The sequence below is a fragment of the Marmota monax genome, unplaced genomic scaffold (assembly GCF_021218885.2).
Source record: "Marmota monax isolate L192 unplaced genomic scaffold, Marmota_monax_Labrador192_F-V1.1 WCK01_AAM20220418_F8-fsc00076, whole genome shotgun sequence".
Classification (NCBI taxonomy): domain Eukaryota; kingdom Metazoa; phylum Chordata; class Mammalia; order Rodentia; family Sciuridae; genus Marmota; species Marmota monax.
The window spans coordinates 8,295,400-8,323,157 of NW_026692843.1; the positions used below are offsets into that span (position 1 = coordinate 8,295,400).

At 48.9% G+C, this 27,758-nt stretch overlaps 1 protein-coding gene and 1 pseudogene across 3 annotated transcripts in view; one reads left to right on the forward strand and one right to left on the reverse strand.

The window, feature by feature from the left end:
• Nucleotides 1-6,046: 6,046 nt before the first annotated feature.
• Nucleotides 6,047-6,566, reverse strand: LOC124095577 (small ribosomal subunit protein uS17-like; annotated as a pseudogene).
• A 7,389-nt stretch (nt 6,567-13,955) lies between these two features.
• Nucleotides 13,956-27,758, forward strand: part of Inpp5a (inositol polyphosphate-5-phosphatase A) — a 177,717-nt gene continuing 163,914 nt past the window's right edge. The window contains exon 1 of one of the 3 annotated variants that reach the window (XM_046448787.2): nt 13,956-14,094. In XM_046448787.2, coding sequence (XP_046304743.1) covers nt 14,020-14,094 — 75 coding nt within the window. In that variant the 5' untranslated portion in view covers nt 13,956-14,019. The remainder of the gene's footprint in view (nt 14,095-27,758) is intronic. The other 2 variants (XM_046448788.2, XM_046448789.2) reach the window with 2 other exon arrangements.

The window sequence follows — 27,758 nt, forward strand, 5'->3', positions numbered from 1 at the left end:
CTCAGCAGGGACTATACCACCTGTTGGAGGGCTTTTGTTGTTGTTTTTGAATGGAGATTAAACCAAGGGGCATCCTACCACTGGACTACAACCCTAGTCCTTTTAAATTTTTTTTTATTTTGAGACAGATTCTCACTATATTGCTGAGTCTGGCTTCAAATTTACCAGCCTCTGCCTGATGAGTTGCTGGGATTACAGCTGTGTTCTACCACACCTAAAGCTTCTTGCTTTTAAAGAATTATTTTGGAATGGCTTATTACTCAAGGTGATTCACTTCAAAAATTATGATATCACGTGTTGCAAAGCAAGTATTTTACTTGACTCATACTTTAAAAAACAGTTTAATTAAATTTGTGGTTTGGAAAAAACATGCATCAAGTATTTTCCATTCTCAGGCATATCCTAATTTAGCTTTAAATGGCACCATGGTCTTCATTTCACCTGCTAATATGATGGTCTGCCTGAAAAATCCAAAACATCATAAAAAGAAAACCAGAAGTGAGAGCTTTCAAATGTTAAATGTAAGTTCAGATCCACACTTCTATTTATACACCAGAGCCAGTGGGAATCTGTGGCAGAAGTCGACACATGACCAGTGAAACACAGAAGATTAAAATACCCAGGAATAAATTAAAGTGTATGACAAAAATGATGTGGTACCCCTTTAGTATGTACATTTTTATGTTTTTATGTATCAGTTACAAATAGATTAAAAATAAATAAATTGGGCAGTAGTCCCAGCTACTGAGGAGGCTGAAGCAGGAGGATCACAAGTTCAAGTTAGCCTCAGCAACTTAGTGAGACCTTGTCTCAAAATAAAAACAAAAAATAAAATACAAAGACTGGGGGTATAGCTCAATGCTTTTGCTTTAATTTATTAATCTCTAGGATCAATAAATTAAAAAATAAAAAAAAAGAAAGAAAAAATTTAAAATGGAATAAAATAAAATGGTGGTTACAAAATTGTACTGAAGGATATATAAGAAACTTTGTATTGATAGAAAGTCCTGTTTTATATTAACATGCTTCAATTTTATAACTGAGAGGGATAATAAAAACTTTTTCCACCAAAGAAAGAAAGGCATTATATAACGGAATACTCCTAATATCACCAACTGGATTTTTCTGTTTAGTTGAGAAGTCAGAAAACCATAAGCACAAATAATAAGAAAGTAAAAAAGTCGAATGTTTAAACTTGAATTATTCTTACATTTGAATAAATTGCAAACTGCAGTAGCTGAGTGAGTCAGTGAGGAACTGTCTTAATCTCAATTATTCTAAGACATTCTTGTTTCAGGTGTGAGCCTGTTTCAATAACGCACACTTGCTTAAATGTGTAGAAATTAACAACACAGTAGTTGAAATGAAAAGAGTTTTGAAAACATTAGCCTTTATGAGTCCTGGGGACCAAGCTGAGATCACAGTCAGCTACAAGTAGACGGGGCAGAACTGTTAGTGACCAACTGCTTTCAACACGTGAGAGCTGTTTCAAAACCCACACGTGTCTTCTTTCCTAACTCAGAAGAGCTAGCCCAATCGCACTGTGTCATCAGTTGTCCAAGCACAGTGGCCGCACCTGACATCCCAGTGACTCAGGCAGGAGAATTGCAAGTTCAAGGTTAGCCTGGGCAACTTATGGAGAAAACAAATAGAGGTCTGGGGATGTAGTTCAGTGGTGGAGCATCTCTAGGTGCGGACTGGACACCTGTGCTGGTGAAGGGACACCTGTGCTGGTGAAGGTCCTGAGTGCAGAGGAGACCAGCCCCCTCACCGCTGACTCATCTGCTCTGCTCTAACTTGGTGCTTTGGGTGTGGTCCCCCTGAATCTGGAGGGGATGGACATCTTGCAAGTTGATGGGCCTGCTTGCCGAGCTCACCCGTTTTCCCCAAAGCCTGGGGGACTTTCAGTCCTCTCATTAGTCATCTGGGCAGGTGCAGCTGCCCCTCTGTGCTAGACCATAGCCGACAGCGCCTACCACTTGTGTCTGATCTAACCACCCTGAGTCTACTTTAGTTTATGGAGAGTTCCCTGATTTTCAGGGTGGACGTGTGCTCAGCCATCCCTCCCCTCTCAAACTCTTCGCCTTCCTCCTTTCCAGGCAATGTTCCCGGCTGTCTCCGTCCAGAGCCTCCAGGTGCCATCTCCACTCTGTTGCCTGCTTTCTTGGTCACCCCATTATGTTGTTAAGATCGCTCTCCACCAACATAGAAAATGACCCTCCATGTCAAAGCCAAGTCCAAACTCCGCCCATGCTCCTGGACTCCCTCACGTCTGCGGCTGTTGACCACCCTCGCCTCTGATGGCCCTATGTCACCCTTTCCTCATTCTTCTAAAAGACAGGGAAGGAAAGTGGCTGGCCAGGACCACCGGAGCAAGACTACTTGGTTGAAAAATTAATTGTCATATAGAGAAATGTCTAATGTATCTATCTGGTGAGGTTTATTTTTGAACAGAAGGTACCCAGTATAATAATGTAATTGAATAGCATCTTCTCCCCAAAACCACTGGGTTTCGCGTGATTGTTCATTCACAGGCTCACCTGCTCTGGTGTCTTCTAGGGCTGGAGTCTGGCCTGATCCAGGGATGACAGTTAACCTCCACGGTAAAAAGGAACAAACTCGACTCACCCTCTGTGCATCGCTCAGAGGAACAAGAGACAACGCTCACCGGAGGTGTTGACTAAGGGCTTAGATGCTTGTTGAGTTTTTTCCATTTAATATAAGTGAGGATATTTTTTAATCTTCTGCAGATTTAAACAATGGACAACGCAGAGGAATCTTTATAAAGATGATTTATTAAATACAAAGTTGCAAAAAAGAGGTCACAGCTGAGCTGAGAATTCTTGACAATCTATTGCCAACGCCAGTCATGCTGATTATTGGAGCAGGAAGTGGTACTTTAAAACTTGGTTGTCAAGGGAAAGTGTTAGTGTTCTTACTTTACCTTCAAGAAAAGCAGCTTTGGCAATTTCAAGTGCATCGTCAACCCAGAAAAGGTCATCTTGGCATGGTTTTCCTGACTTGTTTTGGTCGTTTTGGGGACTGAGTGGTTGGGAGCCCATTTGTTCTTGTGGCATAGGGTTAACCCCTCCTTGGGAGCGAGGCCGTTTACTGGGGCCTGTTCACAGGTGGCCTGCCGTAGGGCTGGGTTGGTACAGGCCCTTCTGACTCACCCCGTGCCAACATTTTCTGCCTACATAATTTTATGTAAATAATTTGGCCCTGTCCACAATCTGTTTCTGCCAAAGGACAGGGATGCTTTCCTGAGGAGAGCGGCCACCTGCGTTCACTCTGTCCACCTGGGAAGGTGTCCCTCAGCTGCCACAAGGAATCAAGGATCATTATTTACTTTCCTTCAAAGCCAAGAAGAGGGACAAGTCCTCCTGCCTCCAGGGCTGTAAGGAAATGTCAGGATCACACATGCTGACTTGAGGGCAGAGGCCCAGGTCTCAAGATGTACCTGGGTGGGGTTGCCCCACCTGCTGAGAACCATTATCAGCACCTTGGTTTGCAGAGCTGATTAAGAACAAGCCAGAAGGAGGGCTTGGCCACAGCCCTCTGAGAGCAGAAGGGCAATCCTCGGATGAGGTGGCAACTCTCACTGCCAAGGACTCATGACGTGTCTATAAGTATACAGTGATCTTAGAGTGGCTTAGTGGAGCAGGGAGGCAAGATGTGAAGTCAGGGTGGCGACAGCTCTCAGAGCCAGACTCAGCCTCTTACAGGTGTGTACCATGGGTCCTGGCTCTACTTGTGGTAAGGTCAGGATGTGGTGGCATGTGCCTGGCACTGTCCGGGCCTGCCCACCCAGGTGCCTACCAGAGTCAGACTCTGTGGGTGTGTGCCATGGGTCCTGGCTCTGCCTGAGGCTAGATCAGGACATGGGAGCTGTGGACCCTGGCTCTTCCCGGGATGAGGCCAGGACGTGGTAGCATGTGCCCGGCACTGTCCTGGCCTGCACACTCACAGGCCTCTGCTGCTGCAGGTCCTGGGTGACAGTGAGCAGAGGTGTCATTTCTGCCCAGGGACCAGGGGGAAGCACAGCAGCCTCTGCTACTGTGTTTCCAAAAGTTCCACTTTTGGAGTGTTTTCCTAAAGAATAAAAAGGCGTCTGAATGCACTCTGCTTTCTAAAATATTGCTATTGTTAAGGCTCCACAAGTGCTGACTGAAGCCCTGGGAACTGATGTGATTTAGAATTCAGATTCTGTCCCCAGGGACAAAAGCCTGCACATCCCACAAATGACACTTTAAGTGGCAGGAGAGCACCCTTACAACAGTGTCCCACATCTCAAGCAGGAGGGCTCACACAGGCTGGCTTTCCTTATTTTGAATTAGGCCAACAAATGGATTTAAAGACAACTTTCTGTGGATTGTTATCACACCACACATAAAAATCATAGAAGTACATACTCATGATTATGAAATCATTTCCTAGAAGTCCCTAGCTTTTGTGTTTGGGTCTATGAGCCATTTTAAGTTTGGCAAGGTGTGTGTTGAGGTCTGGGTTGACCTTGTCTCCCATGGGCCTCTAGATTCCAGCTCCACTTGCTGCATTTCCTTTCAACTGGCATCTTTGTGTAGACCGATGGGTCTACTTCTGGATCCTCTGCTCTGCCTCCTCTATGTGCCAACCTTAGGCCATCTTGACGTGACCTCAATGACTGACCTCAGCTTTGTGACACACCTTGTACCTAGATGGTGTGAGTATCCCAACTTAGATGTTCAAAACTCTTTTGGTGCCAGGCACGCGGTAGTGTACCCCTATAATAGGCTGAGGCAGAAGGATCGCGAGTTCAAAGCCAGCCTCAGCAAAAAGCTAGGTGCTAAGTAACTCAGTGAGGCCCTGTCTCTAAATAAAATACAAAATAGGGCTGGGGATGTGGCTCATTGGTCGAGTGCCCCTGAGTTCAATCTCCAGTACCCACCCCCCAAAAACAACAACAAACCACCTCTTTTGGCTGTTCTGGGTCCTTTGCAGTCCATATGTATTTTAGAAATAATGTATCGGTTTCTAAAAAGAAGGAGGAGGAGGAGGGAGGGAAAGAGGGAAGAAGAGGGGAGGAGGAGGTAGCAGTGGCTCCAGTTACCTTGGGTCTATAGATTGATACAGGAAAACGGGCATTGAAACACCCCGAATCTTCCAGCCCAGGACCTCGGTGTGCCCTCCATTCACTGTGATTTTTTGATATTTCTCTGCCCTGTTCCATAGTTCTCATTGTGTAAGTTTTGAACATCTTACGCTACCTTCACTCCTAGACATTTTAGGTTTTATGTTATTTTCAGTGGAAGCACCCAGTACTTCACTTTGTTGTTCATTTCTGGTATATGGCAACACCCTTGAGTTTTGAGCACTGACTTATGCATATCATGACCTTGCTAAATTCACTCTCATGGTATTTTTTTTTATAAATTTCTTAGAATTTTCTATCAGAAGATTGTGTTGCCTGAAAACAAAGACAGCTAGCTCTTCCTTTCCCTCTTCAATCTGCATGCTTTATGTTTCTTTTTCTTATTTTATTGTTCAAACTGGGGCCTTCAGTACAGGGTTGAGCCGCAGAAGTGAGAGTGCATGTCCTTGCCTGGTTTCCAACCTTAGGAGAGAGTATATTGCCTTTAGCACCAGTCACCATGTTCTCAGAGGCAAATCTTACCAGATTTAGGAAGGTTCCTTTATTTTTTCATTTGTAGTGAGTTTTTAATCATAAGGGGATGTTAAATTTTGTCAAGTTTCTTTTTTGTGTCTATTGACCTGATTATATAATTTCCTCTTAATTTATTAATAGGAACTACATTAATTCATAACTATATTTATATTAATAGATTAAGTAAATCAATATTAATGGATTAATTAATTGCATTGATTCTATTAATGTGAGTTAAGAGTCTTGGATGTAATCTAATCTTGGGTCAACATTACTTGAGAATGAGGTATATTCCTTCTACATATTGATCAGAATTACAATTAGTTTGTTAAGAATTTTTGCTACTGTCTTTATGAGTGACATTGGTTCATGAGTTTCTTTCTTTTCTTTTCTTTTTTTAGATTAGAAAATAACTTTATTTTGCTTTGGGGGGTGGGCAGGCATCCAGTCCCATAACTTCTGGAACGGCTTCTTGGTGCCAGCAGCCTTGGTGACCTTGAGTGCATTGAAGCACACTTGTCTTGCTCAAGGGGCTGCACTCGCCCACTATGATGTTGTCACTGATCTGGACATCCCTGAAGCAGGGGTACAAGTGCACAGACATGTTCTTGTGGCGCTTCTCAAAGCAATTGTATGTGCAGATGTGGTGGAGGTAGTCCTGGGGGATCACGATGACCCTCTGCATCTTCATCTCGGTCACCACAACAGTCAGGATCCTCCTTTGGATAGAAATATCACCATGAAGGGGCATTTCTTTTCAATGTAGGTGCCTCAATGGCCTCTTTTGGTGACCTGATGCACTGGCCAATATTTTTATAGTATCGAGGGAGTTTCTCCTCCCCAGTTGCTCCCAGCAGGACCTTCTTGTTTTGAAAGATATCAGCTGCTTTTGGTAGGCACGATCCGTCTGGATGTCTGCCATCTTCCCAGATGCCTGAAAAAAAAAAAAAGAGCAAGAATTTCTTTTTTGATATTGTCTTGGTATTAGGGAAATATAGCCTCATAGAATGAGTTGGAAAATGGTCCCTCCTTTTTTTTTTTTCTGGAAAAGTTTGTATAGAATTGCTTTATTTATGCCTTAAGTGTTTGACAGGATTTACCAGTTGAGTCACCTGGGCCTAGAGCTGTGTATATGTTTAAGGAGATTTTATCTTTTATTTAAAATTTTCTTTTCTTTCTTTCTTTCTTTCTTTTTTTGGTCCTGGGGATTTAACCCAGGGGCACTTTACCACTGAGCTCCATCCCCAGCCCTTTTTATTTTTTATTTTGAGACAGGGTCTGGTTAAGTTGCTGAGGCTGGCCTTGAACTTGTGATCCTCCTGTCTTTTCTCAGCCTCTTGAGTCACTGGGGTTACAAGTGTGTGCCACTGGGTCTGGTTGTGTGAGATAATTTTAAATCATGGATTCAAAATTTTAATAGAGTGCTATTCAGATCATTTATTCGCGGATGGCCTTTGGTAATTTGTGCTTTTCAAGGAAATTGCCCATTTCATCTAAATTGTTAGTTTTATTGGTATAAAGTTATCCACAGTGTTCTCTCATTCCTCATGAAGCATGTAGGGTCTATAGTGTTACCTTTCCCTCGTATTTGGGTCATTTGGTCTCTGTCTCTGTCTCTGTCTCTCTGTCTCTCTCTCTCTTGGGTCATTCTAGATATTGGTTATTAATTTTATCAATTATTTAAAAGAACCAGTCTTTAAATTTTATGTAGTTTCTGCTTGCTTTATATTTCATTGATTTAATGCTTGTCATTGTTATTTCCTTTTTGACTTTAATTTGCTTTCTTCTTTTAGCTTTTTAATTTGGAACTATATGTCATTTATTTTCTGAAATAAGCTTTTAAAGCTATGCATTTCCCTCTAAGCACTGCTTTATCTGCACCTCACACATTTCCATTTTCATGCTGTGTGTGTGGGACGCTAGATATTGGCCCAGGGGCTTGCACATGCTAGGTAAATGCTGTACCTATGAGCTGCACCCTGGCCCTTTCATGTCTTTTAACATATTATTTGACTCTAACCTAAGGGGAAAAAATCCTAAAGGGGCCAATATTGTGGCTCAGTGGTAGAGCACTTGCCTGGGAATGTGTGAGGCACTGAGTTCGATACTCAGAACCGCATAAAAATAAATAAAATAAAGATAAGGTTTCCATCTACAATTAAAAAAAAATCCTAAAAACCAAAAATGCTTCATGTACAAGGATGTTTATCATAGTATTTTAAAATCATGTACTATTGGAACCAATCTAAACTTTCAAATTCACTGGTCGGTGAATCTCAGTGTTTCTATCAGGTGACACTACACTGGCATGGAAAACCCGTAGGAAGGGTCTGTGGTTGCATCAGGAAACAGTGTCGCTGTAGCCTTGGTGTGAAAGGAGACAAGCTGTGTGTATGGCAGGATCCCAGGGCTCACTGTTGGACAAACAGAATCAAGAGGCACCTTCAAAGCAGCCACTGTGCTCCATTTGTGGAGTGTCCCTCTTGCCAGACTGTGTGCCATTCCATAGTTCCCTGATGTTCTTGACTTGTGAGGACAAGTTCAGGAAGCTGGGGTACACTCGCATCATTGGAGGCAGGCTGTGTTGACTGCAGACTCAGCTTTTTTGGGACAGGTCTTCTGTCTTGACCATCTCCTCCTGGGTGTCTGCGTGGTGCAGCACAAAGCACCTGACGATGTGTCGAGGGCATGGTTGAGTAGTACGTGTGTGTGTGCGCAGGTTTAGGCTGTGTGGTGCTGCGGGGACCAGCTGGCCTGGAGTCCCCCAGGGCTTGCCCTGGCTCACTCTCTTAGAGGCTGTGTGAGGGTGGCAGACTTCTTAATCTGACAGCTTCAGTTTTCTCATTCATGAAACAAAAACATCTCATGAGACAGTTGTGAGGATTAGAAATGAGGATGGTGAACCCCTCATACACAACTGGTACCTATGAGAGGATAACTATTACTGACAAACAAGGAAAGTATCCAAATAACTCAGAAGGAAAAGTCCTCCTTTTCCAGATTGGTCCCAGGTCCAGTAGAAAGTGTGCCATTAGCTTACTATTGGCTCAAGTGATGGAGGCCAGTCTCTCCCAAAGAGGACCAGGCCCTGGATTCTCTTCACTGTGTATCTGGCCAGGTTCTCTCTCTACAGGAATTATCTTGAGCGAATAACTTAGCCTAAGCATTTTGGTATACAGTGGTATAAAGCTGGTCTCCTCTGCAGGAATCCTGAAGTTTGCTTATTATATGATTGAAACGTGCTTTGAAGCTAAGAGTGCCATACATATATATGCTGAAGGATGACTTTAAAAAAATTTTTTTAGATGTTGACAAACCTTTATTTTATTCATTTATTTGTACACGGTACTGAGAATTGAATCCAGTGCCTCACACATGCTAGGCAAGCACTCTACCAGTGAGCCCCAGCCCCAGCCCCTGAAGGATGACTTTTAAATAGGATTGTGGATACCCTTGAGGAGTTCAGGTTCAAAACCCCTAAACCTTTTGATAACTCTGAATCCATAAATAAATTGGTACCATCTTTGAATAAGTAAAGATGTGATGTTTAGTGGCCACTCTAATGTAAACTTTCTAAAAACATTACAACATATTGCTATTTAACAAAAGACTTGTGCCAAATTTCCCTCCTGGGAGCCCAAGAGCATTGAGGCTAGTGGCCAGGACTAAAGCAGGATTGACATCACAGCAGCAGGAGGAGAGAGCCACCCACGGCCTCCACTGCCATCTTTAGCCCTGGGCAGACCAGGGGGGCTGGGCTGCTCTTGCTGAACCTGGGAGGCAGCCCTTCTCATTGTCTTGGCATAGGTACCACAGGAGACTTGGGATGATGTTCAGACGGGAGCAAAAGCACAGGGCAAAGAGCTCCTTCTTTCCCTGATTTTATCTCTTAGCTTGGGGGATGTAAGTGCTCAGTGTTTTTCTGAAGATTGGACCACACTGGACCCAGCTCTGTGATGGGCCTGACATGTCACCAATACACATGATAACTATTTATTGAGCATTTTCCGTATGACAGCCACATAAGATCAAGGAGGCCACTCTCAAGCTGTTGATCCTAAGGGGTGGGGGATGCAGCCAACAGTAGGCCAGGGAGGTGGCAGGTGACAAGGGCTGTGAGATAGACTGTGGTGTGATGGGGTAAGCAGGGCATGGTGAGTGGGTGGGTGCAGGGCCCATGGAGGAAGGGGCATCATGACAAAGGAAGCCTGCCAGGCTGACAGAGAGACACCATGCCAAGGCCCTGAGCTGCTGTGAGGCTGGTGTGTCATCAAGCTGGCGTTCTGAAGTCTGAGGCTCCGGAAGAAATGTGTGAATCAGGAATGTTTCCACTGTGGCTTTGACACGGCCCTTCCAGTGCAGCAGTCAGGCATGGTGACAAGATCTAAGGGGTGTGCCCAATGAAGTCAACCAGGAGGAAGTGTGGCCCCAGGAAGGACATACGCAGGACAAAGACCTAGGACACCAGGACCTCAGAACCCCAGTCAAGGAGACCACAGATGTGGTCATTAATGGCAGGGGCAGAGAGCAGGAATGTCATACATGCCAGGAGGGAGTTAGAGGTCAGTCATGATGGGAGACTGGCTGAGAGCAGGCCTGGGGAGCTCTCTGAGGGTCCCTGGTGGGGTGTGGGCATGCAGAGCTTGAGTTGAGGGTCTGGAAGAGAATGGTACTTTGGCATGCTAGGCAGAGACTCTGGGAGACTTGGAGCAAGACTCACAGCAAGGCAGCAGTAAGGTGCAAGGGAAGGGAATTGTGTAGGGTGAAGGAAGATTTTTTTTATAGGAACCGAGTCAAAGAGACTGCCTACAGGCTGATGGCACGGACCAGGAGTGGGTAGCCTTGGGTGGGGTGGGCACCTCATCTGTGCAGCAGGACCCAGGAAGTACAGAGAGGTTGCCAGATGTTGGGGGGCTATTGACTAGGCAGGAAGATTGCAGTCTGTCAGTCCTTCCTCATTGAAGTGCCAGGGCATCTATCAGTGGTGGCAAGTGATTTTGAGAGAGGGGCAAGTAGAAACAACCAATATCTTTGAATGACAAGGGCACTTGTGGAAGAAGCCGGGGATGTGGGAGTGGAGTGCTCTCCAATTTAGCTCTCTAGTTTTTCTCTAGTTTGGTTTTGTCTAATTTAGAGCAAGCTCAACAGAAGAGGATAGTTCAGGTATCAGTCTTGGGAACCAGACAGGCAAGGGAAGGGGACAGGAAGAAGCAAGGGATGGGATCCATGGGGGTGATTCTGCCCCCAGGAGGAGCACAGTAAGGCAGGAAGCAGAGGCTTGTGCACGCATGTTTGTGTGTGCAGGTGTGTGTGCTGGGGGTGACTGCTAATGAAGGGGTGGGAACAACAGCAGGTTGGAGGTCAACAGGTCCCATACAAGTGAACTTGAAGGAGAGGGAGTACAGAGAGGATTAGGAGTTTGGACTAGGACAAGGTGTGGTTATTGTTGTTGAGAAGAATGGGCATATGACCTTAGCAGTGGTGTTGAAGTGGGATCAGCAAGAGACTAGGACCACCCACACAGGTGCTGGAGTCTTTAAGAATGGACACATGAAGGGGGGACAGGAGTGAAGCCAGATTTAAAGTTAGGTAGTCAGTGTAGATAGGTAAATTGGGTCTAATATCGAGTGAAATCTAAAATGGAGGCCATGTTGAGAATGAATTTGCGGAAAAGTTGAGCAACTCTCGGAATGTTAATGAAGTCTAGGAAAAGCCCAAAGAAGTGTTAATAAACAGCCCCCAGCAAACATGAAGATAGCCCATCCCAAAGAAGTGTTAATGAACAGCAACTTGAAGATGCTGACTCAGAAGTGCCCAGATTACTTCTTTGGCCCACCTGTGTCCCACCCCTCGGGCCTTCCCACCTACATGCCATCACTGAAAGAAACTATAAAATGGAGAGACAACCGGACTTCCACGGATTTCATCTCTTGGGTCCCCTTCTTCCACCGGGAGAAGTCTTTTCTGCTGTCCTTTAATAAACTTCTATTTTCCACTCTAAACTTGCCTCGGCGTGCTTCTCTGGTGTTATACTTCAACATTGGGGAAGCAAGGACTCGTCACGGTCACCAGCGGTAACAGGAGGACTGTGAGGGTGCTGAGTCTTGAGTAAGTGTTTGGAAGGAGAGGAGATTGCCGCTTCAAAGAGGGCTAGCTAGAGAAGGAAGGAGGACCAGAAAGGCTGGATATGCTACCCCAACTTGGCCAGGGTGTGCTGGGTTGCTTGGGAGAAGATGGCTGAAGGGGAACAGGAAGGTGATACCACCTCTTGTAAACAAGGCCCAGACCTCAGCAATGCCCTTACATTTGTAAGGTTCCTGACTTGTGAGACAAATCTGCTCCCTGTGTACTTCCAGGACTTAGTGTGCAATGAATGAAGGGGTAGAGAGCACATGAGCTCTCTTATGTCTCCTTTTAAAAGGACTCTGTCCTTTTGGATCAGGTACCACTCTTAGAACCTCATTTAATGGCAATTATCTCTAGATAGGCTCTATCTCCTAACATATTCACATCCAGGGGCTAGGGCTTAAATGCATGAATTTGGGGAGTATGTAATTCAGTCCGAGGCAGTTACATACCGAACAAAGTGAACACCTATCAATCAAATGGATCTTGGTGGAATCAGGTTGGTGGTCAGTGTAAGCAGAAATCTTGGATTTAGTATCTCAAAGCGGTGATGCCTACTGCTCTCTGGCCTGCCACCTACCAATTTGTGGCTCACCAACCTGCCCAGCCATCACCCTCACCCCTACAGGTGCTGTTTTTTTTTTTTTTAATAGAACATAATGAGCATGATATACCATTGGACACTACTATGCTCTCAGCAATTGAGGGTGGCCTCCTTGGAGTCAGAGGGGGAAAGCTGTGTGTGTGTGTGTGTGTGTGTATGTGTGTGTGTGTGTATGTGTGTGTGCGCGCGGGCCCCTGCGCCTTGTCTCTTCTCGGTGGGCATCCTCCACCCCCACATCTGTGTCTGAAAAACTCTGGAGTGACCTTGTCCAGCATGGTGGCCCTGAGCATGGCCCTGACACACGGCTGTGCGCCTGGAGCTGGGCTCCCAGTATCAGATATCCATTTTAAAGTCCGGGTGTGAAAAAATATTAACATTGTTAAATATTATACACATTTTCAGGGTGGATCCGCCTCAGGCCTCAGACTGGGCATGGCTCCCCGTCACCCCCAGCACGAAGGTCTCTGCCCCAGCACCACCTTGTTCTTGCCTAGCCCCCTGAACTTGCGTGGTGATTAATTAAAAGACCCTGGCCCAGCTCTGCCGCCTCATCCTGTCCAGAGAAGCAGACCCAGAGAGCTGTCTCTAGGTGCGGGATGTGGGCAGCAGCTGGCTGCTAAAGCACCTCTAACTCAGGGTCTGCCTCTTAAAAGAACTTTTCCTTTTAGTGTTTTCTTGGCTACAAATGCCTTCTATTTCTTTTAAGTAGTCAGCATCAGGAACTCGGTTGTCATATTAGGAAGTTGCAAAATCCCGTACACTTGCTCTACAGGGAGGGGCTGGGGTGAGCGACTGGTCCCTGCAGACCCGACTCCGGGAGAACTGAGGCGCCTCCCCAACCCTCAGGGACGCGGCCTATTCCCGACCCTGCTGATCTCCCCACGGGCCGGAACCATAGCTGAACAACAGCTCTACACTGCGCTGCAGGGTCAGGAGGAAGGGTCTCTGAGTTCCAGGGATCTTTTTGGAGCCGCAAAGCTGTGCGCTGGCCGCTGGCTCCTAGAGAGAGAAGCCTCTTTAAAAGGAGGGGTCGGATTCGGGCTCTGACGTCGAAGAGTGCGGAGGCGGAGTCTGCGCGCAGCCGCGGTGAAGGGGGCGGGACGCGACTCGCTGAGGCCGAGCGGGCTAAACCGCGGCGCGGTCACGGAGAGGCTCCGCCCCTCCCGGCGCAGGCCCCGCCCCACCAACAGGCGCGGCCCCTGCATAGACTGCCGGCCCCGCCCACCCCTGGCCCCGCCCCACCCCGGCTCCGCCCGGCCTCCACAGGCCTTGCTCAGGCAGGCAGATCCCTCAGCCTCAGCCCGCGCAGCCCCGCCCCGCGCAGGCCTTGCTCCGCCCCCCGGGGGGCGGGCCTTGCTGAGCCCGAGTCCGCGGCGGCGGCTGCGGGAACTTTCCCGGCGGGTCTAATGGCTGCGCGCGGGCCGCTGTGAGGCGCGGTGGCGAGCGGGCGCGGGGCCGCGGAGCAGTGAGGAGCGACGAGCGCGAGGCCGGAGCTCCGGCCAGGCCCGGCCCGACCCGCCGAGCCCGCGATGCGCCCGGGGACCGCCCCCCGGCGCAGCTGACGCCCCGCGGCCCCGCGGACCCCGGCCCGGCCCCGCAGGAAGCGGCGCCGCCGCCCAGCCCAGCGCCCGCGCCGCCCCGCACGATGGCGGGGAAGGCGGCTGCTCCGGGCACCGCGGTGCTGCTGGTCACGGCCAACGTGGGCTCGCTCTTCGACGACGTAAGTGCCGCGCCGTCCGCCCTGGAGCGCGGCCCTGGCGCCCCGCCGCTGGCCGCGGCCCCGCGCCCGAGACCCTGCGCCCGGACCCCAGCCGCGAAACCCGCGGGCCCGCCCCCAGCTCGGCTCTCACCCGTGTAGGGCCGCTAGCCCCTGGCCCTGATCTTGGAGCCCAGAACTCTAGGACCCAGCCCGTTCCCAGCCCCTGCCCCGATCCAGACTCCAGAAGCCTGGTCTGGGGGCACCGAACCCCCCACCTGGCTTGACCGTGGTCCTGAATTTGACGCCGGTGCTTGAGTTCCGATCCCTGATTCCCAGCCTGGCCTGCTCCCCAAGACTGTGGTCACTGAAATCATGAGTCTTGAGCCTGGATCCCTGGTTGCTGAACCCTGGCCTCAAACCTGTCTCTAGCACCCCCGCCCCCCGCAACTCTGGCCTCCGAACCCTGAGACCTCACAACAAACCCTGGAAAAAATTCTGGAACTCCTGACTGAATCCTGGCCCCCAAGCCCCTGAACCCCAGGGTCCCCAAACTCCATCCTATGGCCCCTGTCCATCTGCCCCGTTCTCCCTGGGTGCTTGAGGTGTAAGGTACCCTCATTTCCCCTGCTAACTTGTGATCTCCTTGCTTATCGAATGAGGGGACTGTTGGAAGCTCTGGAGGACTTATTTATGTAGGAAAAGGTGCTGAGAAACTCATCAAGGGCAGAGTGGGATGCTGGCTACTAAGGCCTTTGCCGCCCAGCCCCCCAACCAGTCCTCAGTCCCACCCAGGAACCCTAGAGCCTGCCTTGAAGGCAGGAGGCAGGTTAGGCCCAGGGTGCATTGGGAGCTCCCCAGAGCAGGCCCAGGCTGACCTAGTTCATTATTTCAGCCATGGTGCCACCCCCTGCCAACCCAAATAAAGCAGAATGCGGCTCCAAGTGGCATGCTTGTTTAAGAAGAAAGGGTAATGTCACAGATGGAGCTGTGGAGCCACGTCCTCCCTCCCTCCCTCCCTAGGTGAAGAGTTGGGGCTGTGCCAGGGTCGGGAGGTGTGTGCTGCAGATACAAGCCTCATGTAGACTTCAGGGGATGTTCGTGTTTCTTTACTGACAGCAAGTATGGTTGAGGAGTTTCATTAAGCTGAGTTCATGCACAGACTAGGTTTTTTTTTTGGGGGGGGGAGATTACTGGGGCTGAACCCAGGGGTACTCTACCACTAGGCTGTATCTTCAGCCCTTTTTTCTTTTGAGGCAGAGTCTCACTAAGTTGCCGACGCTGGCCTCGAACATGGGATTCTCCTGCCTCAGCCTCCCAAGTAGCTGGTATTACAGGAAGGTGCCACGGTGCCAAGCTAGTAGTTTTTGTTAATAAAAGGTGGGCGCAATTTTTGTGTTTTGTAATTTAACTTCCAGGCATCTGTGTTATCCTTACCTGCTGGAGATGGACTGTTTCCCTTTGGACTTTGTTGTAGACAACTTGTAGTTTCATATGTGATCCTTCTCTACTAGAGCCTGTATGGGTGTGTGCTTGTATATTTAGCATTCTATTCTAAGCTTTCCAGTAACATGTCACTGTAACATGGTTTTGTTCAGATGATTCAGATCCGTTAACTGTGGCTTCAAAGCCTCAGAAATGTCAGGAAAATTAAGCATGGTAGGGCATTTTAGTCTCAAAGGGAAAGAATTTTTCTGTGCAAACATTCTTTCCAGTAATCTTTTGATTCTGAGTTCTAGCATTCTTGTTGTATTTCAACTGTATACACATATTTCTCTGTGTAGGTATTAAAATGGGTAACTTAATTCACTTTTGTTTAGTGATATACTCTCTCTGAATCTTTATTTTTTCTTAAAGTCTATATGGAATTTTGCATTATGTTTGCATTTGGAAGGAGCATTTGTTTTAGTAGAGAGTACCTGGGTAACTCCATAAGGTGACTTAAGATTCAAGGCCAAGTAGAACAACATCTGTCCGTTTCCTTCTCTCTTTTTTGGTACTGGCAATTGAACCCAGGAAACTTTATCACTGAGCTACATCCCCAGCCCTTTTATTTTGAGGCAGGGTCTTGTTAAGTTGACAAAGCTGGCTTCCAACTTGCGATCCTCCTGCCTTAGCTTCCTGTGTCTCTGGGATTACAGGCATGTGCCACCACGCCCAGCTCCTTTTCTTAATGTGTGGAGCTCTGTCCCTGTGCCCCTTTTCCCCCAGTGACCTGGCAAAGCCTGGCTCACTTGCATTCTAGGGCTTCCCTCCTTGGCAGAGGCTTGGGTGATGGTGCTCATGAGATATAACCCTGTGAAAGCAGTGGGTTCTCTAGTGAAGGAGACTTTACTTTCTTGGCTTATACTCTGTTTCAGATCCTCGGACTCTTGCCTTCACTCAACATGTGCCCCTCCTGACAAACACCCCTCCCACAGTATTCAGCCTTGTTAAAAGCAAGCTCTTCTCTGTGCCTTATGCCTTAGCTGCTTCCAAGGGAGTCTGATTCTGGGGAGAAAGGTGTCCAGTTTGAAACAGACATGCTGACTGTGAGGACATTTTTCTTTTTATGCACAGTATGCACAGTGATAGGAGGTTTGTTTCTGATTTTGGAATTTTGAAAGTCTCCCTTTTCCTCTCCATGTAGTGGCGACCCCTCTTAAACACTGCATATGTAATTAATTAATTAATTTATTAGGTGCTGGGATTGAACCCAGGGCGTTGCTGTGCTGGGCACAAGCTCTACCGCCAAGCTCCCTGCTTGTGTATGTAAATATTAATCATAGATTTGTTCTTAACTCCCTGGAATCTCCAGAACATCTAGTTTCCTCTTCTCTTCTCATTGACACTCCTGGCATCCTCATGTCCAACAGGATGGCCAGGCTGCAGTTGCTGAGGGTCTTCAGGTTGTGTGGAGTCCTTTGACATTACAGACAGTGTGCCATAAATGCATTGCAAGACATCAGTCTTCAAACTTTTATTCCTTCCATTCTTAAAAATTACAGAGGACCCCAAGAGTTCTTGTTTGTGTAGGTTTTACCTATGAATATTCACTATCAGAAGTTGAAACAGAGAAAGAGGTAAACCCAGAAACACAGAGCACTTTAGCATTAGCTGGCACTTTAGCATGGCATGCTACATGCTCCCAGAGGCAACCTGTGCCCTTGGGCGGGATCAAGGAAAAGGAACTCATTCCATAGTTTTAGAAATGGTTTTGGCCCAGTCACCCTTTGAAGAGGTGCCCTCCTCCTGTGTGTTATGCTGTTGTCAAGGCCTGGTTGGTCCCTTGTGGCAAGTTCCTGGTCAGTCCTTCTTACTTGCTTGCTAGAAGCTCTAAGGCTTTGGGTCCTTCTGCAAGGAGTTTTTGCTTGGTAATGGCTTTACAGAGGTAGAATCCACATGCCACATACAATTCAGAGGTTTTAGTGCATTCACGAGTTGCATGACTATTGCTAGTCAATGCTGAAACATTGTCACCTCAGATAGATGCTGTACATTATCAGGTGCCTGCATTTCCCTGAAACCCCAGCCCCTGCCCACCAGTAGCCTCTTCCATCTCCATGGATCTTCCCCTTCTGGATTTTACATACATGGAATCACAATGGAGGCCTTTGTGCCTGTCTGCTGTCACCCAGCAAGGTGTTCTCAGTCACCCTGTTGTGGCTGTGTCAGGGCTTCATTCCTACTGTGGATGGATACTGTCCCATCACATGGATGTGCTGCATCTTGTCTACCGTTTGGACTGGTTCCTTCTTTTGGCTGTTGTGAACACTGCTGCTATGAGCATTGGTGTGCAAGTCCCTGTGGGTATGTGTGTCAGCTCTGTGGGGCGTGTGCCTTGTGGTGGAATTGCTGGGTCGCACAGTAACTGTGTTTAGCCTTCTGGGGGATTCACGAGACTCTCCAAGCGGCTGCACCATCTTTCATTCCCACCAGCAGGGTCTGGTTTTCCACATCCTCCCCAGTACTCGTTACTCTGTCCTTTTTCCCAAGGCTTTTTTCCTTTGCCTGGACACCCTCATTTGGTTCTCCTCACCCAGCTCTCAGCATGAGTGTGCTGGGGCCAGACTGGCTGCCTTTCCCTGGCCACACTTGCTTCCTGGGCCTCACCTAGGTTCCCTTTCTCTGCATTATGTGGAGAGCTGCAGCCGGGGAGAGTGAGGCTGTGTGCAGCAGCCAGCCTGTGCAGAAGACCAGCACTTCTGAAGGGATTTGGGCTTGTCTGTCTCTGCTGTCTGTGAGCTGGTGCAGAGCATGGGGCTGCTGGAGGCCTAGCCCCTGCTTCAGGTTCCTGCTGCCCCCAGGCCTGGTCCCCTGCCGGGGCCTGGCTGGAGGTGTCTCAGCGTTTTTGTTTTTGGCGTTGCTGCTTCTGCCCTGAGAGTGCAGTAGACTCTTCTGTGAGAATTATGGTCACTTTCCTGAGTCTACAAGACAGGGCTCTGCCTGTCTCCCAGGGTGGCAGGATCAAGACAGACAGTTTCCAAGCCTTGTTGCAATCACTGGTGCTACTCTCCTGACACAGGGAATAACTTCTGAATCACCTTTGACTGGCATCTTAGGTGCCTTCAATGTTGTTTGGGATTTCTAAGTAAATGTGGCAATCACCTGCTTCTGTACTGCTCATACCCCCTCCAACCTGCCCAATGTCTGGGAATCATGGTCTGAGGACCATGCTCTGTGTGGTCACTGACCAGCTTTGAGCGCAGCTGTGTTCCCTGGTCAACTACCACCCTCTCTGTCCTGTTTCCACCCTTCTAGATATGTGGAGGGGTCTGGGCACCTGGGGTGTTTGAAATACCAAGTGTTTCCAGGGTGGAACTGCTGGATGGCCCTGTGAGAATAGGGAGCACGTGTGCCCATGCTGTCCACCTAGAGGCCCCAAGAAGTCTCAGTTTGCAGGGTGTCACTAAGAAGTACCTTCCATGTGGGGGCTTGGGGCCTCCTCTCACAGCAGATGTAGCACAGGAGGAGCTGTGCTGCTCCTAGGGTGGCCTCTACTTGGTTTCAGGACAGGAGGCCTGTGGTGGGGTGTTTCTGTGGATTTGCTTGGTCTGATTCAGAACTTGCAGAAACCTCACACCCAGACCTACCTCCCAATGAAGTTAGGGAGTGAAGTTAGGGAGGGCCCTGTCTCTGCTGGAGGGAAGGCCCTTGGAAGGCCTTAACTGGATGGAAGAGGTGGGGAAAGGAGGGGAGAGGGAGCAGGTTGCCCTGAGCCCAGGGAGAAAGGAAGTTCCCCAGTTGGAAGGTGACTTCTGTCCAGGAATGACCTGAATTGCATGGTGTTCACCCTGCTGTCCACAGTTGTCTGAGGATAGCCCCTGCCTAGCCCCTACCTAGCCCCTACCTAGGCTGGCGAGTCCCTCTGATGTGCACTACTACGTCAAACAGAAGGAGAAGGCAGGCCTGCCCCGTTGGCCAGCACAGGAGGGACTAGTCCTACTCTCTGTTGCTCACTGTAGTTAATTGGAATACCTGGGCATCTCCTGCTCAGACAGACTCTTTAGAGGCCTGTCAAGCAAGGAGTTTAGAGGCTGGAGGCTGATGCCCACTGTGGCCAGGCCTGGCCTTCCAAGTGGTTACCTCTGAGAGTGCGGGGAAAAAACTCTGATGTGTGGGCTCCCCCTCTAGGACTCTTCTTTCCTGAGAATAGATTATGCTTGGGGCGTGCATTGGAATCTAGGAAACGTCCAGAGCTGAGCTCTTCAGGGAGGGCAGTGCTGAGCTGGCCCACCCTAGTCTGACCTTGAGCCCCTTGAAGCTCAGGACCCTCATAAAAACTCCCTGGTGTGAGAAAGCTTTCTGGGCTCAATGCTGTGTGTGAACAAGCATCCAGTATGTGAGCCCAACATCAGGTCACTTGGCTCCTCCAGGAGAATAGAACATTAGTCCAGCAGTGGAAGTCGTGCAGTAATTCACATAAACTGGGGTTGGAGGATGGTGGTCACCATGTTCTGCTGCATCCCTGCAGGCTCTTGGAGGGGGCTTCTAACTGTTGGTCCTTGGCTCATAGTTTTCTACATCATGGGTCTGTTTTGTGAGTTTCTCTTGGGACCTATGGCTCTCATCTTTGAGGCTCTTGAGTCTTCTGTTTGTTTGGTCTCTGAGGGTGAGAGCTTCTGTGGTGCCCACATTGCTCCCAGTTTGAGTTTTAATTGTAGAGGAGATTTGGAGAGTGGACATGGCACTAGAGAAGTGTCCACTTGGATGTAGGGGTGTGTGATGCTGTCCTGCTGGTGGGCTATCTGTAGGATTCTTGGTGTCTTTGTCACGTGAGGATGTTATCTTGATGACACGACAGTGGGCCTGGGCCCCTGTCAGGGGCTTCGGGTAGACTGGACTTGGTGCTTGACAGAAGGGCTTCCTGGCCAGTGAGGTGCTCTGAGTGTGGGGACAGCACATTGGAACCCTCCAGGCTTAGATTATCTCTGGCTTTCTTTCCCTTCAGTAGATAGCATGTCTGCCCCACTTATGGGCCATCATGACCTCGATTGTCTTCTGGTCCTTCTCTTCGACAAGGGCTTAAGATCCCTTTTTGGAGCTGCCGAGTCTGTGGGCCACTATCACTATCTTAGAGGTGGGTGGGTGTTGAGCAGAACTGCCCTGTGTGTTGGGACTGCTTGTCCACTGCCTTCCTTGACATCCCTCACACCTTACCCAGCCTCTGAACTGCCCCTGTCCCTCCATCATCCAGACTCCAGTCTCCATGCAGAATCTGCCCTCTCTGTCTGCACCCAACTCCAGTTTCTACACTTGAGGTATTCCTCAAGAGCTCCCCCGTCCTCTTACTTCCATGGAGGGAGCTCATCTGTAGGCTCCTCTGGGGTAGCAGCCTCATCTTTGCTCTATCCCTGGGGTGCTGAGCAACACACTTGGGCTGCCTGGGTGGCTGGCCACCCGCTCAGTGAGCCTGAGCACACCTGCCTGTGGCTAACGGTTACCAGCTTTGCTGTGTGGCCTGGTGCTGCTCCTAGGGGAGCCTCATCTGCTGGGCTCAGCTGTTTTGTGCCTTCTGCCTGCTCCAGCACCCAGGCTCTCTGGATGCTTGCTACCTGCATTGTAGTCACCCAGCTCACCTTTCAGATCGCTCATTCCCCTCTCAAGCACCTATTGCTTGAGCAAGATTTGATTTTCCATATCTGTGTGCCTCTGTATCAAGATTGTTTCTTGGAACTCTTTTTTTTTTTTTGTACTTTACTTTTTAAAATTTATTTTTATGTGGTGCTGAGGATCAAACCTAATGCCTAACACGTGCTAGACAAATGCTGTGCCACTGTACCACGATCCCAGCCCTCCTTGGACTCTTGCCCCTTATTGGTCCAGTAGAGTTGACTCCTCTTTCCAGGACTGACTTGGGCCTGGCTTTGGGTCACAGATGCGTTGCTCTCCTGTCCTCCACCCTGTGCCATGATCTGCTTTGTCATGTTTGCTTCGTGTTGATAGTGATAATGTTCTTCATGTTTTGTTGTATCCACATGGGCTGGCCACTGACCCTAGCATTTGGGATGGGCCAGAGTGTCCTGCTTTGACATTCTACTCTAGTGAGTTAGGGCGGGAATGGAGAGGATTGGGGGGCTTCCTGCCCCCTCTGTCAGGATAAAGTGGAGACTGGGGAGGGTCATATAAATGGGCCAGACATCAAAGGCAGGCTGCCCTCAAGTGGACCCTTGCTGGGCATGTTGATGTTGGCTCTCCTTGCACTTTGTGGGCAGCTGGGGACTCTTGGTGTCAGTGGAAATTCTTTGGTTCCTAGGGTCTAGTGAATTTTTTCCTTTCCACTTCAAACAGTTCCATTGAGGTACAGCTTAAAGACCAATTAGTTTATCCAGCATAGCCAAACTATTAAATGATTTCTAGAATTTTCCAGAAGTTTGTAGTTGTACAGCCATCAGCCCTTGATGCAGATTTGCAGCATTTCCACCTAACCCTTTATGGCAGGCAGTCTCTCCTGCTTCCACCATGCCAACTCCTGCTTTGCTTTCTCTTGTAGAATTTTGCCTTTACTGAGGATTTTGTGTCATGGGATCGTACAGTATGGGATTCTTTTGTGTCTACCTTTTTTCACTGAGCAGAATACAATGTTGCTGAGGTCCATCTGTGTGTTCTTGTGTATTTGGAGAATTTGTCATGGTTCATGGCTGTGTGGATGCACAGTATATCTGCCCTCTGGTTGACGGGTGTTGGGGCTGCTGTTGGTACTCTGAGCAAGTTGGACATGGGTGCGTGTATGCTGCTCTTGGGCTGGTTAAGTGGTCAACTGATGGCTGTTTTCTTCTGCATCCTGCCCAGTGTATTTGCAGCAGCTACAACCATTTTGCACCCCTGCAGCAGCATGCAGGGCTCAGCTCCTCTGTCATGCCAGTGCTGGGTGGTATCTGAGGATAGGGGTATGGTGCATTTCCTTGTGATGGCCTTTTTTTTTTTTTTTTTTTGGTACTGGGGATTAAACCCAGGGGCATTTTGCTACTGAGCTATGCTCCCAGCCCTTTGTATTTTGGGACAGAAGCTTGCTGAGTTGCTTAGGGCCTTTGCTAAGTTGCTGAGGTTGGCCTCAAACTTGTGATCCTCCTTCGTCAGTCTCTTGAGTCACTGGATGACAGGTGTGTGTCACCATGTTTAGCTCCCTATGGTTTTAACGTGTATTTCTGGCCTCTATTCTTAAACCATGGACTTTCCACAAGTTGGTTCTTTTGCCCTATTGGTAATGGATTTTGAAAAACAGAGGACTATGTTAATGGGGGAGGACCCTTGGCTTTGCCTTCCTGGTCATCCCTCTGAGAAGGGTCACAGGGTTGACCCCCTTCCCCAGACCTGTTTGCCTGGACACATGGGCAGGTATGATAAGTCACAATATTTGGCAAGCTTAGTGAAGGTAAAGCAGGAGCAAGGACATGTATGAGTCCTGAAGCTCCACCATGGGAGAAGCAGGCTAAGCTGTGAACACAGTGGAGCACAGTGCATCAGCCTCAGTGCCACACACCAGGGCATGCAGGGTCAGCTGGGGCTGGTCACATGCACCACGGGTCAGTTTTGTGCCATTGGTATTGGTGGGGGAAGCACAGAGAGTACTCAGGTGCCAGTTTCCCATTCTGTGGCCTGTGGGTATTGGGTACTGCCACTGTTGAGGGTGTACCCATGTTAACTTTAATCTTCTAGCCTCTGAGGGAAGTTTGTTGTGGCCCCTTCCAGGGAACTATCTCTGGCTATTGGCCTGGTGTCTCTGTCCTTTCCTTATTACCTACTCTCCTGGGTGTCTGGGTGGGTGTATTTGTGGATTCAAGTGTGAGTCCTGGAAGCACTTGTGACTGTGGCTCTGTGAATACATTTCCAGCTCCTCTCTGATGACTACCCATGGTGTATATATGGGTACCCAGGTGGGTGCACTGATGCCCAGGCTGGGGATTTACGGACCAGGAGCTGTGTTTCTTTAGGTTGCATGGGAAGAGCTAGGCTTGGTGGGGAGGTTCAGGCATCCTTGATAGCTAGGCAGCTGTTCTGTTCTGTTCTGTTCTGTTCTGGATCCATGGCCTCAGCATCACTGGGGGGGTATTAATTGCAGCTGGGGGCATCTGGTCACCACGGTGTTGGAGACCTGAATTTGGTACTGTTTCTCCATGGAGGGAAGCATTTGACCATCTCCCTGGCTTGTGTGCTTCCATTGTTTCTGTTGGACAGTATTACAGGCTGTTTCCTCCAGCCTGATTGTTGTCTCTTCACCTGCCTTGCTGGCCCCCGTGGTCATTGGCCATCAGGGAGAGCTTTGGGTTTGTGACTCTCCATGCTTGGGCCTGCACATGGTTGGATGAGGGCTGGCCATGTGCTTGGGAACCCTCAACCCTCTAGGAAAGGGCTGCCCTGGGTCCATTTAGTCCAGTGACTTATCAGCCACCTGCTCTACCTAGAAGGAGCCTGGTGGGTCTGTATTCCCAGCCCTGATTACCTCCCTTACCTGCCTTTTGACTTTGGTTGACTGACAGTTGACCCCTGCTGGCTGTCTAGGTATGAGGATGGAGAGTGGGGATAGGGTAGCTTCCTTGGGTGCTGGCCTTGGACCACCTGGGTGACCTGCACGTGTAGAGCTTTCCATGAAGCCTCTTTCTGCAGCACCTGGGAGCCTGTGCTGTAGGGAAAGGCTCACCTGTCCTTGGTTGCCAATGATTCTTCTGGGATTTCTTGGGGTTCTGTATGCATTTAAGGTTATAAGGCTTGGGTAGGGTGCTTCAGTGGGCACTTGCTTTCTGGTTAAGCAGGTGTCTGGTGCAAGGCACACACATTGCTTTGTGTAATTTGGGGTCATTTGGGGTCAATTTCCACTAAGCTTGTTCTATTAAGGATGACGTCTGCATGAGTAGCGGGCAGATTTGTGGAATTATGCTTTTCTTTTCTTTCCTCCTTTGTCACTGTTAGGGTTTTTCAGATCATCATGATTTCCTGTTTTGCTGTAACGACCTGGTGGCCCTTGCTGCTGCAGTCAGGCGTGCATACTGTGTATACCACTGAGGTGGGAGGCAGAGGGCTGGGCCATTTGTGCAGGAACGGGGGTGCGGGGCACTGTGGTGCGTGCCTGTTATCCCAGCTGTGAGGGAGGCTAAGGCAGGATGGCAAGTTCGAGGCCAGACTTGGCAACTTAGCGAGACCCTGTCAAAATAAAAAGTTCTGGAAAGTAGCTCAGTGGTAAAGGGCTCCTGGTTTCAATCCCTAGTACCACACACACATGCACCAAAAGTGACACCCTTGTGACAAGATGGGGCTTCTGAGATCTTCACCAGGGCCAGTTCTAATCCAAATACATGGCCCCATTAGGGACACTTGGTGCCAGAGTTGTGGGCTCCCCTTGGGCCAGGCCAAGGGGCTCCAGTTTCATGTAGTTCTGCTGAATTGCAGGGCAGGGTAGGGCCTGGGCCCAGGAGGCTTATGAGTGGGGACTGTGTTTGCCACTGGACTCGTCATTTTGTTCACTGTAAGGTTTTTTGTGAGCCTGACCTTGGCCCAGAGATTGGAGCCAGGTGGGGGCTCCCACCTCTGCCGGCTGGGCCATGGCTCCCTGGAGGTTTCTCTGTGTCTGTTAGGCACAGCAGTGGGGAAGCAGCCCAGGAAGGCTTCCCTCTCCTAGGCTCTCCTTGACTTCTTGGGCTGGGGATGACCCACCTCTTGCCTCTGCTGCCAGTTCTTGTCCAGGGCAGGGTATCTGAGTATGGTGCTTAGGGAGTGGTGAGTCCCAGCAGAGGAAGGATAAAGCCAGGAGCAGAGTGGGGCACCAGGGCAGAGGCAGAGGGGAAGGTTGTGGGTTGAGGTGGGGAGAATGGGAGGGGACCTGGGTGAGTGAGTTGGGGTGCGCTGCTGGTGGTGGGCCAGTGCCTTGTTCCACTGGATGTTGTTGGAGTGTTTTACATGTCAACCCTGCCTTCCTCACAACCCTGGGGGTTGCCATCTCCTCCACCAGCTAATCTGCCCTCCAAGCAGCCAGCTCACTGCTCTGGCCCCACTCTCGCTGCCTTGGCCTTGGAGTACAAGCAAGATCTGCTGGTGCCTCAAGAATGACTTCAGAGAGAGATGCTCTGGCTGTGGATACTACAAATGGTTGCTGGGCATATGGTTGGGACTGGAGGATTAGAACTGACTGGAGAGCCAGGGAAGGGTGGCCTCTGAGACATTGCAATGCAGGAACAGAGCAGGCAGCCTTATGGCCAGGGAGCAGCAGGAATGGGTGCTGTGGGCAGAGGGGTGGCATATGCTGCCAGTACTTGTGCTCCATTCCTTAACAGCATGGGGAGCAAGGCTGTTGACCTGTGTCTGTGACCAGAGGAGGATGCGGTGAAGTGTGGGTATGAGAACAGACTCAACGCTGACACTTGATCTTTCCATTTTACTCTTTTGATAAGTTCTGCTCAGGGAGAGAGTTCAAACGTTCCCTAACATTAGGAGAAATTGTTATCTGTGAGCTTTGGCTACCTTGATAGCTGGATGGTCAGCACAGTCTATAGAGGGGTTTCAGTGTCTTGCAGAAGGTTTTGCATTAGGAGTCTACATTACTGATAAAAACAAACTTTCAATATTTTGTAGACTACTCAACAACGTACCTCCTGGAATGTAGCTTGATCTGGAGGCTTAATGCTTTTTCTTGGAGAAAGTCTAGTTTCTATGTTTGGTAGGACCCAGCTAGGTCTGCTGAGCCCTGAAGCTTGTGGGCGGCCAGGATCCTGAACTACCTTTGCCTAGGTGTCTCCATAGCCTGGCGGCTCCTTCTCAGGATGGGGAAGGAAGGACCCTAGACAGCCCATCTCGTGCCCTGTGTGAAGTTTCTATGTAGGCAGGTCACTGTCAGCAGCATGCTTGCGTCCTCCTCTGAGAACTGTGAGACTCGTCCTGCCACATGGGCACACTGGAATGGAAGGTGTTTGTGGGCTCCATGGATGGTAGGAGGGCATCTGTCTCTGGATGTGCCCTGTGTTGCTGCAGCAAGCTCTTGGGCTCTGTGGTCTGTTGGAGCTGGTGTGGGCTGCTGCCTGGCAGAAGTTTTGCACACAGGCACACATCACACACTTCCTCTGGGCTGGGGGAGAGGGCCTCATATTTCACGTTTGACCCCTCTTGATACTTAAAAAGTGGCTGGTCAGTGTCTAAGATGCACCTGTTGGACTTTATATTCAACCAGAGATATGAAAAATTGTACTCTATATGTGTAACAAGAATTGTAATGCATTCCACTGTCATTTATTTTTAAAAAATCAATAAAAAATTAAAAAAAATAAAAAGATAAACCTATTGGAATCTAATGCTCATTTCTTGATTACTTGTAGACAGAGTATCATTGTGAGATTTTTCTCCTCATTTTTGGATTTTAATGTTGGAATTACGTGGCCCTTTCTTGCATCTAAGTTACTGGTGTTGCTTTATGGAGTAGGTGATGATAGGTTTGTGGGACAGATGCTCTTCCTGTCAGTCATTTGTGACACCTCTTTTTATACTGTGCAGTTTCTCAGGTGTGTTGAGAGGCCTGTGGGTATGGGACCCTTTTCTGACATTGTTCTTCCTGTGTCTCATGTTGTGCTCACTTTTTTTTGTGGCTCCCTTGTGTTTTTTTCTTTTGTATCCCACATCTGTTAGGAAGTTGCCACATGGACATGTAGTCAGTCTCCTCTAAAGGTAGCCTGATGGCCTGTATCACTAGCAGTGGTTTCTTCTCACACCTCTTGTGTTGGAATCAAAACTGTACCCTTTGATGTCTTCTACCAAACCAACACTCTCACGTGTGGGGTTTGCCTGCCTTGCTGGCTGGAATCACTCTCAGATGGCTTGTGATGGAGTATGTGTCTCTTGCTCATGAGGTGGCACATCCGTGTGCCTGCAGTTGGGCAGACTTGGGAAGGTGGTGCTCTGGAGCACATGGTGCTCCTTGCTAAACGCGGGCAGCCAGCGTGGCCTGTCCTTAGGAGCCCTGGTGCTGTGGAGCGGAGGGTTCCTCTTTACAGAACAACATTGGGTTGTGTTCTGTGAATGCCTGAATTCATTCTTTTTTTCTTTTATGTGCTGGGATTGAACCTAGAACCTTGTACAGGCTAGGCAGGTGCTCTGTTGCTGAGCCACACCCTCAGGGACTCCTTTTTTTTGAGGGAGAGGCCTCTGCACCAAAGTCAGAAGGAAGGCATTTGGCTTTGTAGACCAGCTATTTGTCTTCTGTAGATTTTTTCCTTTGCCTCTTTTCT